We start from the raw sequence: 12,678 nt of genomic DNA, 5'->3' as shown, positions 1-12,678 counted from the left end.
TTGGCACAAAAAATAAACCTCCAGTACAAAGAATACATGTTTGAGCAGATATTAGACTATGAATACTTGCCGTTCAGATGCCATCGCTGCCATGAGTATGGGCACTTGGCAAAAGATTTCCCACAGCTGAGAAGAAGGAGACACTTTCGGAGGACTACAGCTAACAGAGGAAATGTTCAAACTCCTGTTCAGATGCCCATGGAGCATGAAATACCAGAGACGCAAGGAACAGAGGATATGGAGAGAGAGGAGACTGTTAAGGATCCTGTGGGTGAAGCTGTACCAAACCAAGAGGATGCTCAGGAAACCGTAAAACATCCGACGGTTGCTGTGGAGGAACCCGATAAAGAAGTGGAAGCCGCGGAAGAGATCGTCAAGGAAGATCCTGCAAGTCAAATCCCGCACGAAGACGAAGAAAAGGGTATGTGCTCAGGGACCCCTATCTCTTCTCAAAACTCTCCTGAGCATGTTTCTGTTCCTTCGCATGTTTCGTATCCAAATAGTCATGTGCAAGAAAATAATGTTGTTGAAAATATGGAACATATTTCGAGTTCCCCGAATGTAGACACTATTGCTGATGCATTACCGTCTCTGGATATAAACTGTGAAGACCAGTGGCCCCCTCTTTCACATCCAGCTTCTCGTTCCCTTTTCCCTTATAACCTGAGATCTCTGGGAGGGAAACATAGTGATTCGGGGACATTAGGTGGATTGGGACAGACCCCCTCTCAGAGTTTCCCCAAAAATAAGAGAGGTAGGAAATCGGATATGTCCAAGGCAAAACTTAAAGCTAAACTGGATGTTGCAGATGGTAAACAATACTCTATCCCGGGGGTTCTTAGAGCAGCCCACCCCCCTGAGAGTGTTATAAAATGATCTTGACATCCTAGAATTGTAGAGGTTTGGCCAGTAAACCTAAAAAACTGGCCTTGAAAGAGTGGATAAATAATTCAAATTCAGATGTTATCTTTCTGCAAGAAACCCTGGGGAGGGCTTGTGAGATTGAACCTACGCTTAAAACCCTTCTACCTGGGTGGATCTTTTCTGCTATAGATTCCTCTAGTCACTCGGGGGGCATTGCTATTGGTTTCAAAGAAGGGCGGGTAAAGGTCATAAACCAATGGGGGATGAAACATGTTATGGGCATGGAGGTTTTATCTCCAGATTTCTCTTTCCCTATCTCCTTAGTAAATATCTATGGGCCTTGTGAGGGTAGGGAATTTTTTTGGGAAGATTTGATGTCAAAATCTGTGATGAAATCCCCTTTGATGATTTTGGGAGGTGATTTAAATTTTTCCATAGGCAGAGCAGAAGCATGGGGACCATCAGCTAGAGAAGATCCCCTAACAGATTTCTTCTTTAACCTCATCTCGGATAATAACTTCACAGATCCTTCTCCGATCAAACTAAAGCCCACTTGGAGGAACCGAAGGATAGGTGAAGATCGAATAGCCAAAAGACTAGACCGCTTTTTGGTAGCTGAGTCATTGTATTCCAAAATTCCCATGCTCAGACAGTGGGTTGAGGAAAGAGGGAATTCGGATCATTTCCCTGTTTTTTTAGACCTTACTCTTCCTCCTCCCAAACCTCCTGCCCCTTTTAAGTTCAATCCAGCTTGGCTCCAAGACCCCTCATACTGCAATCTGTTTAATGAAACATGGATTCACCCTGTTCACAATACAGATGAGGATAAATGTTTTTTGTTCATGGAGAACCTCAAAAGATTGAAGAAAGCCACAATCTCCTGGGCAAAGGAAAGAAAACTGAAACAAAATGAGGAGCTGGTTAAAATTAGGGAGGAGCTGAAGCAGATGGAAAGTATGGAGGTAGATGGATACTCTTCACAGTCCTCAAAAGACAGAATCCTTCATTTGGAGAAGCAGCAAAATAAAATCCTCTTGGATAAGGAAGAAGAATGGAGGATCAAGAGTAGGGCAATTTGGTTAAAATCTGGGGATGATAACACTAGGTTTTTTCATAACTTTGCAAAAGGTAGGAAAGCTGCAAATACTATTTGGTGCCTTAAAGATGAAGAAGGGAGGGAAGTCAGTTCCTTTCCAGAGCTTTCTGGGTTAGGAAAAAGACATTTTCAGAATATTTTTGCAGATTCTGGGGAGGCTACTATTGCAGAAGTCTTTCGAACTGTGCAAAGCTTCCCTAGATTCATTGAGGAAGATGAAGCAGAAGATCTTTCAATCCCGGTATCAAAGGAGGAGGTTGAAGCAGCTATGAAGCTCATGGGCAAGGATAAGAGTCCAGGCCCAGATGGCTGGACTATAAAACTGTTTCTCCATTTTTATGATCAAATAGGATCCGAAATTACTGAAGTAGTTGAAGAGTCAAGAAAGAAAGGAGAAGTCTATAGACCTTTCAACTCAACTTTCATTGCTCTTATTCCTAAGAAGGATGACTCGGAAAGTTTTGAAGACTTCAGACCAATATCATTGTGTAATTGCATCTACAAGATTATAGCAAAGGTTATTGCCCTCAGAATAGCTCCAATCCTGTCACAAAATATATCAATGGAACAATTTGGTTTCCTGGATGGAAGACAAATTCATGAAGCCATTGGGGTAGCAGAGGAGGTTATTCATAGTATCAGATTGAAGAAAAAGAAGGGGGTTGTTCTCAAAATTGACCTATCTAAAGCATATGATCGGATCAGTTGGCTCTATCTACAGATGTTGCTAACTCGAGTGGGTTTCAGCTATTCCTTTATTAGCTGGATCATGGGTTGCATCACAAATGTCAGCTTTGTAGTTTTGGTCAATGGTGCAGCTTCCTCTTTCTTCAACAGCCAGAGAGGACTCAGACAAGGTTGTCCATTATCCCCTCTTCTGTTTCTTCTTGTGGCATAAGGGGTAAGTAGATTGATTCACAAAGCCAGAAGAGAGGAGAAGGTAAAGGGTATCGAGGTAGCAATCAATCTCTTCAACACACACCTTCTTTTTGTTGATGACATATTGATTTTCACCAATGGTTCCTACAATGAACTAAAGGAGCTAAAATGCATTTTTGATCTTTTTCTAAAAGCAACTGGAATGCAGATAAACTCAAGAAAATCCCAAGCGTGTGTGGCAGATTTTGAAAGAAGAGAAAGGAATAGAATGGCTAATCTATTCCCTTTCCCCATACAGCCCCTGGATTCTCCCTTCAAATACTTGGGCTTTTGGTTAAAGCCAGCAGGTTACAAAAAAGAGGATTGGAATTGGCTCATCGCAAAGATTGAAGCAAGGATCTCACATTGGAGCTTGAGATGGTTATCCAGAGCTGGTAGGTTGACCCTTATTAAATCAGTTCTGTTAGCCATTCCGGTTTATTGGGCCGCTCTGACTTGGATCCCCAAAGGCGTGATGGATAAAATTAGAAGAATTTGCTGCAGATTTTTATGGGCAGGATCAAAGGAGTCCTCAGTGTTACCCTGGGTAGCGTGGGAAAAAGTGGCCAGACCAAAAGAATGGGGAGGGTGGGGCATTAAAAGACTCCCTGAATTCAGCCTCTCATTAGCAGCAAAATCAGGATGGAGGCTAATAACTATGGAAAATCTATGGACAAGGGTGGTGAAAAGGAGGTACAACAACCCTATCCCTATGGAAGACTGGATCCGGAGTCAAAATAAGAAGATAAAAAATATATCAGCCATCTGGAAAGCCACGGTGGAAGCCTTTTCAGTGATCGAGCAAGGATTAGCTTGGAAAGTTGGAGATGGAAGACTGGTAAGGATTGGCAGAGATCCATGGGTAGGATGCAATGAAGCTTATGCCTTATCACCAGGGCTTCTCAGACACTTGGATAGTAAAGGTATTACAGCATTAAATCAGGTGGAGAAGGTTGGACAGTCTACTATATGGGGACAGGCATGGAAGGATGATGTAGATTTGGGGCTAAATGTTAGATGGAAGATTGAGTGGGAGGGTTTCATCAAAGAATTACAACGTTCAAATGTTAGGATAAAAGATGAACCTGATTGTTTGATGTGGGCACAGAGTAAATCAGGGGAATACTCCCCAAAAGATGGATACCTTTTCTTAATGGGAAAGAAAGGATGGGGAGTACCGGTTTGGTGGGCCAAAAATATCTGGAAACTCAAAAGCCCAGCTAAGGCCAGGATTTTTCTCTGGTGCATCTTAAAAAGGAAGGTCCCAACATGGGAAATTTTACAAGCTAGGTTCTTAGTTGGGCCTGGTAGATGCCCCCTATGCAAGTCTGAAGAAGAAACCATTAGTCATCTTTTCATAACTTGTGCTGTTTCAAGAAAGATATGGGAGGAGGTCACTGGTTTGCTCAAGATAAAAGCTCAGTGGGGGCATGAGCACTTGGAGACAGCCTGGAGGAAATGGTGGCAAGACCATCCGGAGGGGAACTTTAGAAATATGCCTCTTATTTTCCGTTGGGGAGTATGGCTTGCCAGAAATAAAAGTCTTTTCCAAGATAAGGACACCCTTTCTTCCGTCATTGCCATTAATATAGCTGCCATATACTCTGCTTTACCACCCCCTGAGGTTAAAAATCCTAAACCAAATCAAAAACAAATCAACATACAGGAAGGCATTCCATGTGGTTTCTTTGATGGGGCTTCCCAAAACAATAGGGCTGGAGCTGGCCTGTGTATACATATCAATCCAGATCACTCTTTAAAAGCTTCTGTTGGGCTGGGTACAGGCACAAATAACTATGCTGAATTATCTGCTCTACGCTATCTCTTATGCTGGCTTCTTCACAAAAATATCAACACAATTCAGATATTTGGGGATTCACTAAATCTCATAAATTGGGTCAATGGAAATGCATCTTGTCAAAATCAGATTTTGATGACTCTTGTTGAAGAAATATTCTTTTTTAAAGGCATCTTTTAATAAGTTTTCTATCTGCCACATTTACAGGGACAAGAATGAGGAAGCAGACCAACTTTCTAAGGCTGGTTTACAACAGGATATGGGCAGCTGGACAGTAGAAGAGATCAGACAGGGGCAGTCAGTCATAACAAATCTGCCTCCTTATACACAGTCACTTTGATTACAGTTCATCTTTCCTTTTTTGACAACAGTTTTCGCGGATATATATGTTTCTGTTTATATATTTATCAGTCTTCTTTTCAATTTTATCAGGTATATAGCCACAACAAACAGTTTTAGATATGTACTTTTTTATGGTTCCTTTCCGGGTTATAAACTCATAATTTTTTGATGTTTGGGGTTGTTTTCCTTTCGTTGAAGGAGACCCCAGCTTATTGTTCGGTTTTTCATCATGAGATTTACTATGCCTCCAATGGGAGGAAGACTGTACAGGTTCAAAAAACAGCAGAAGCAGCTCCTAAATATTGAGCAGATCAGCAAACAAATGAGCCACCTGTTATGGCTTAAGACCAATATTGCATGTAAAACTTTTTATAGTCTCTAAATAAAAAGTTTTGATTTTTTCCTCGGAAAAAAAAAAATCATTCCCATCATGGCTTTGAGAGCAATTCAATCCAATAATAAATCTCTAAAAATAATGAGTGTTTACAAATCTGAGTCAATGGGGTGTTAGATAAAGTTTCCATAGTCATATTGACATAAAAGTATGACACCACCAATTTTGATGCCAATTTTAGAAGGAATAACACATTTTCTTACTATGGAAATCTTGCAAACAATCTTAGGGATTTCTTTAAAAGGATGTATCATGAGTCTCAAGATAGAAATATGAGGGATACTAATCATTTTTTTGATAGTGGAGAACCCATAAATTACAAATTCAATAATCTCATATTAGTTGTTTTATATTCTTTCTTATCTACTGGAACATATGACCCAAATCCATGGTTTATTGATTCATGTGCGTCCATACATCTATCTTGTAATAAGAACTGGTTTGAAAATTATCATGAAACAAATAACAATGCTAATATATATCTTGGGGATGATATATCATGTCAAACTAAAGGATGGGTGACAAATATATCACATTACCAAATCAATGTGTTATATAGATTAAAAATGTGATGTATTCTCCCTTGTATTATGGTAAACTTAATCTCAATTTACCATAATAATCTAGGATTTGAGGGTAGAATTTGTGAAGCTAATTTGTGTGATAAATGATATGAAATATCATTACAAGTTTATTGCAACAAGAGTCTAAGTTGGAGTCTTATTTAGGCATGATGTGACGAATAGGAGACATGAAGCACCAGGCACCAAAGGCATGGGAACCTTAACTATCATTATTTGTTACTACTTAAAAAACAAGAAATGGTGGAGGGATATCCATTGCTTAAAATGAACATAAAACATAGGGAAGAATTCCCAACTCATACAAATAAAAGGAAAAGAGACATTCTTGAACTTGTCAATTCATATGTGTGCGGTCCTATGCAAACAATATCACTTGAAGGACCATACTATTTCTTGATCTTTATTGATGACTGCACACAATAAAGATGGTTTTATTTTATGTGAAATAAAAAGTGATCCATTTCAATACTCTAAAGAATTTAAAATTATGGCCAACAAGCAAACATGTAAATGCATCAAGATCGTTCAATCAGATCAAGGGGGAGAATATACATAAGGTACAAGCACCAAGTATTGTAAAGACCATGGAATTGTGCAACATTATAAAATGCCACATGCTCCACAATAGAATGGATTAGCTAAGAGAAATAATGTCACCTTAGTTGAATGTGTATGAAGCATGATAAATGGTAAACGTATTACCAATGATTTTTGGACCAAAGTAGTTTTCTATTTATTTGAATAATCTATGTAACTAAAAATTTAGACCATAAAACTATTTTTGAATATATTTATGGCTATAAAATAGTAGTAATTTATTCAAGAATATTTAGAAAAAAATATTTTTCTCATGTTCCCAAATATTATACAAGAAAAAATGACGCAAAAGAAATAAAGTGCAACTTTTTTTGGTTAATTTCTAATCACAAAGCATATAAGATGTCTGATCCCTACACACATAATGTTTTGCAAGTAGAGATTTGTTTTTTCATGAGCATACAAATGCAGTTCATAAGATGGACAATTATGATGTGTGACATATTCCTTATGGTTATGATGATAATACAAAAGAAGTAGTACATGTTAAACATGAATGGAAATAGGAGAAATAATCTATCGAAATGGAAACATTAAGCAACCTAAGCACACAAGGAGGAGGTGGTAGCAATGATGTACTAAGGAGGTCATCACTTGGAACTCAAATACCTATAAAGTATAAATAATATGCTTTGATGAATGAGGTAATGAATTTCATAGAACCTTAGAATTATAAACAATCTAAAGAACATAAAAATGGAGATATACAATGAAGGAAGAATATGAGTCCATAATGAGAAATGATACATGGAAATTAACTAAATTTCCTAAAAATAAAGTTCTCATAGAATGCAAATGGTTGTTCAGACCCAAATTTCATGTTCATGGTAGTATAGATAAATACAAATTTATATTGGCTTCAAAAGGTTGTTCATAGAATAAGGTGATTAATTATGAAGAAACCTTCGCACCTGTAGCTAAGTTAGACACAATTATATTAATGATTTCATTAGCTACAAAATGTAATTGGAAAATACATCAATTACATGCTAAACCTTCTTTTTTGAATGGTTAATTGAATGAATAAGTGTATCTTGTTTATCTAGAAGGATTTGTAAAATATGGTCAAGAGAATCGTCTTCGTAAGAAATATTTATATGGACTAAAACATGCACCAAGATCATGGTACGTGAAAATTGACTCCTTCTTTCTTTAGAAATATTTAATGAAAACATTGATCCTAACATATATATCAGGTCAAACTAGTAGGGGCATGTTTCCTTTATTTCCTTTTATGTTGATGGTCACATTATAATACACAATGCATATGAGTAGACCAAAAAAATTGAAAGATAGATATAACAGGTTTATGATATGAAAGACATTGGTGAATTGCATTATTTCTTAGGCTTTAAAATATTGAGAAATGTTCATCAAACAATTATAACACAAAGGAAATGTACAAGGTATCTACTTAAAAGGTTCAGTATGAGTCAATACAAGGGAGTGTCAACTCCTTTAGAAAATAATGTTAAACTATATAGTGATGATGAGAGAAAAGAGATGAGAGAAAAGAGGTGAATGGTATACTATAAATAAAATAAAAAATAAAAAATTATGATAAGAAATATATCTATGAATTTCACATGACACCAATACCCCTTCTTTAGTATAGATAAATAATCTATTTAGAATTAGTATTGTGCATAACTTCAAAAGTTGAAGTTCAATTAAAAACAATAGTGTATTAATCGACAATAATACTAGATCGCAAAAGGACACAGAAATAATAAAAAACATTTTATATGGAAATGCATATTACTCGTCCAAGAAAATTGGATCCGATCATTTCATCAAAAGCCATGATCTGCTACTTTTACCTCCATATGATACACGATTTATACTTATCACATCAAGCATAAGCATGTGTGTTGTTTTTTTAATGTTTTGGCTATGAACATAAATAACACATAATTGAATGGGCCATTTTCAAGCATAAACATGTGTGTTGTTTTTTTAAATGTTTTGGCTATAAACATAAATAATACATAATTGAATGGGCCATTTTAAGTGTTTTACACATTGAAGTTGTCCATATATCGACATTCATATTTATAATACAATATGTTCGTTCCAAATTCAAAGAATTAATTACAATCTTATATTTTAAAATTATTAATATAACATCATTTTTGTTCTATTTTTTAAAAGTTTAAAATTTATAAAAAAATTATTTATTTGAGCCAATGCCATTGGCAAGAAAATTCGAGTTGTTATTTGATAAATAATGGTGACTATGTGCATGCCCTGAAAATCATTGTTTATCCCATTAGCTATACCATTCCATCACTTATCCTCTTAGCTATGTCGCCCTAGGCTGTGGTTAGCCATTTTGGATTGTCCCCTCTATGTCGTAGCATTCATTTTCATGCTTTCTGTTTAATGAATGTTATAGGTTTAGGTGCGCGTTACCCTATTGTTTATGTCCAACTTGGGTTATCACTCATACAAGGATTTATGCCGAGACTCACGTTAAGTGTGTTTTTATCTCCATAAGTTAGTTGTGCTATCAAAGTTAATTGTGATTCCTCGTGGAGGGCATGCAATTAGTGGTATAGAACATCACTACTCTGATAATTGTTCTCTCTCTATGTGAGGGCAATGGTGTTAGAGCCTTCTATCTGGGTTTTGTTGTAATTTTTTGAGTATGGAACATTTGAGAATGCATATTAGCAAAGGGGAAGGGATTCATGGTCCTTAGAGTTATAGTAGAGACCATAAATGAGCTCAGGGAGTTGTTCATAGCTACAATGAAATGGTCCCTCTAGATACCGAGAATGAAATCTAGAACTTGGATTTTTGTGTTGTTAAGGAAAGAGATGTCTTCTAATATTTTGAGATCATCAAAGATGTAGCCACTTGAATTCATGACCAGAGGTACTTCTGGGGATGAAGTAGGCACTATTTTGGAGCACTCAAACTTTATTGGAAAATGAAGACTCTGTTGGATGGGATTTTAATGGATAAGCGGGTTGAGTGATAAAATATGTTTGTTTGCGTGGAGGATGTTAATACATACCAGCATAACAAAAATTGCAGCCTAGACAAAATTGAAGATATGATGACCATATTGAACTCCATTTCTTGTGTAAACTAGATTCACCTGATCCTCAAGGATCAAGTGCTCGGGATACTATTATAGTTACCTCTCCAGATACCTAAGTTGACATGATTATATTTAGTTTTTTCTTTCATAGTTCATGCATAAATTGTTTGATCATGTTTTTTTTAATGTAAGCTTAGTATATCCCTTTTTCTATTAATATTTCATGAAAATAAGTTTTATTTCAACAAGACTGTAGGTGGCCAAAACCTACCCTCAAGAAACCAGGTCTATTGGCCACTTGTCTGCGTCAAACGCTGTCCAAAATTTGAAAAGAGTTTTTCTTACCATCCATGCTACATTGGAGACTTTATCATCTATATAATTATTTCTAAAAAAGTTAATGCCAACCATCATCATGACAAAAATAAACTTGCTCGGCTACTTCATTCATCTGATGAATCAACTCGGGCTGGGTCGTTCAGACATGAACCCGAAAATTCACTTTTCATCATATTCTAGAGGCTTTGTTTGATCCTATTTAGACTGAGGTTGTTGTAGTACAACTGCATTTGGACAGATTGTATCTCCCTCTGTGGGTCCTTCATACTTGGCTCTGCTAGTTTATCCCCCTTCGGGTCTTCTCTTTCCTTATAGGTTGTCATAGCATAGGATAGGATGCTTTTCATGACCCAATAATGTTGGTTGGTCTGGTGAAACAAAGTTTGGAGACCTCTAGTATTACTTGGATCTTTGACAATTGTTTCCCGTTCGTATGCCTGGATCTCTTGATTTTTGATGCTTGTGTTTACTTCTCTTCCCCATTCAGAGATAATGGCTTTCACCTCAACCGGGGTTCCTACATAGTATGACGATTGTTTCCCAATCCTCTGCCTGGATATATTGATTTTCAATGTTTGTGTTTAGTTCTCTTTCCCATTTGGAGATAATGACTTTTACCTCAGTCGAGGTTCTTGTGTAGAATGCATGGATAAGGCTCTGCATACTCTCCTTTCCTATTTTCCTGCCTCTTTTGCTCGGTCCTTTCCGTATAATTGGTTCTAGTCCTTTCATATTTTTTCTGTCTTTCCTAGTCTTCTGTTTCCTTTCCTTCTCGGTTGGTTGCATTCCTTCACCATCCAATTCTTCTTTCTTCTTTTTAGTTTCCTATCAAAAAGGCTCGTTGGGATCAGGGCTTGGTGCTCACTAGTGTGGTTCAAGTGCCAAGTCATCAGAGTCCTTTGCACTCTATTTTTTAAGCTACCTATAACAGAAACGAGAAATAAAGCATTATAAGTCGTCATCAAATTTACCATAGTGAATTACTAATATTTTATGCTTTGTAAGTTGATCTTGTAATTGACATCATTATTTATGTTCTTTTTTGGATACTGGGCCTGAGAAATTGCCTTGATCCTTTCAGGATTCCCCACATACTTCCCCCAATCTGGATGAGACTTCCTAGGAGCAAACTCTTTCATCCACTCTGTGCCCTAAAGATTGTGATGTCCCCCATCTACACCGAGGTTCCCCACTCTCCCCTCAAATATTTGAAGGATAGTAACAACAAAATCTTCGTATGTGCTTCCCATGAGAAATTGAATAGCCCCTCTATCTGGCTTTGACAAGATTTCCCTGCACCTCCAACCTACTATTATCCCGACCTTGCCACCCAGTTTCTGAGGTTTCTTTATTCCATGGGTTTTTCCACCCCAGAGGGCGAGATGATGCTTCTCATTTTCCCACTAGACTACAATCATAATCCCGGTCGACAAAAGTACTAGCCTTTTCCATTGGGTCCCCTAAATGGAGCTAAGAAATAGCCCAATTTGGGTGTTTTCCCTTCCCCGATTTCAGTCCCAATTACTGCACCTTCTTTTGCCTACCTTTTCCAGGTCAAGGATTGACTCTATATTTAGGAAATGAGTTCTTTCTCTATCCACATACCCATCGTTAATAGCTTAAAGAAAATTTTCCTACAAACGCAGTTGAAACCACTTAGGATGACCCTACTAGCATCAATTCAACTCAGGCTTCTTCTTATGCTCAAGAACCTATCTACCCTGAGAATAAAATTAGGAGTCCCAATGCCCCTTCCCTGGATGGCGAACCAGTCAATCCCACCCCAGATTGATAGGTCAATTACCCAAGAATACCAGGAGGCCTCAAAATTTAAATCCATTGGGGACACCATTAAAATTAACCAATGTTCTTCTTCTAGATTCATTTCAGTGCCTCTTTCTAAATGAATTCTTTGCAGGATCCAATTCATGTTTTCCAAACCAACATAAGTGAATGTTGAGAGCACATACCAGGTTTTACAATCAAAATTTGAAGGTTGCTTGATGTACTCCAACCCGAGGCTCTTACCACCTTTAGTTGCACATCACAACTTTTCTTTCTGCATGTGAATGCTTCTCATCCTTTCCTTCTTTCCATTTTGTTTTCTTATCGACCTGCCCTGCAAGCCTTCAGAGAAATCTGCCATGTGAGTTGTTCCGTTGTCCTCTGCCATTCCTCTCGCGTGAGGGTCTCGAGATGGGGTTCCACTAACCTTCCCATAAATGTCGATCATTAATCCTTGCCTACCCTCAGCTTCTCTTGCCGCGAGTTATCTTATTTTTCCTCGCCACTTGTCAATTTCCATGCCAACTGTCCTTGCCTTTGTCCCTCTACCTACCATTCCATCTAGCCATCTGCTCTTGCCTCTGCTCACCTTAATGATTGTCCCTTCCTTATATTTCCCATTGCTCCACTTTTATTTTCTAGCTCCTGTGGCCCCTTGCCAGCCTCCCCTCCCCCTGCTCATCGTGCCATCTAGCTAGCTTCTCTGTCCTCGACCCACCATGACTTCTGACGATCCCCTCTCCCCTCTAATATGTAAGGTCCGTTGCACCCTGATCAGGGGTTTTCTAGTTTTTTCTTATCTATTCTCATGATTTCCTCTAGATTTCTCATGATTCCCATTTGACTTAACTCGTCATCCCTTATATCAAGGTTGTTGCCTCCCTGTCCACACCCTTAGTTGGCTAAGTCATCTGA

At 37.8% G+C, this 12,678-nt stretch overlaps 1 protein-coding gene across 1 annotated transcript; it reads left to right on the top strand.

The window, feature by feature from the left end:
• The first annotated feature begins 1,820 nt into the window (after positions 1 to 1,820).
• On the top strand, positions 1,821 to 4,856 carry LOC149160041 (uncharacterized). Its single transcript, XM_089434492.1, has 2 exons — positions 1,821 to 2,477; positions 3,138 to 4,856. Exons 1-2 carry the CDS (start codon positions 1,821 to 1,823, stop codon positions 4,854 to 4,856), a joined length of 2,376 nt encoding a protein of 791 aa, XP_089290618.1.
• Positions 4,857 to 12,678: the final 7,822 nt, after the last annotated feature.

The sequence above is a fragment of the Pinus tabuliformis genome, chromosome 5_2 (assembly GCF_031772625.1).
Source record: "Pinus tabuliformis cultivar Carrire ecotype Pingquan chromosome 5_2, CPIR1, whole genome shotgun sequence".
Taxonomy (NCBI): Eukaryota; Viridiplantae; Streptophyta; class Pinopsida; order Pinales; family Pinaceae; genus Pinus; species Pinus tabuliformis.
The sequence above is the reverse complement of the archived record's forward strand: the minus strand, read 5'-3'. Positions and strand labels throughout refer to the sequence as shown.

Excerpts from the sequence above, each read along its gene's own strand:
- LOC149160041 (XM_089434492.1), top strand. The coding sequence starts at position 1,821 with ATGGAGGTAGATGGATACTCTTCACAGTCCTCAAAAGACAGAATCCTT. Across the intron at positions 2,478-3,137 it reads TCTACAAGATTATAGCAAAG|CCCCTGGATTCTCCCTTCAA; the intron begins GTTATTGCCCTC and ends TTCCCCATACAG.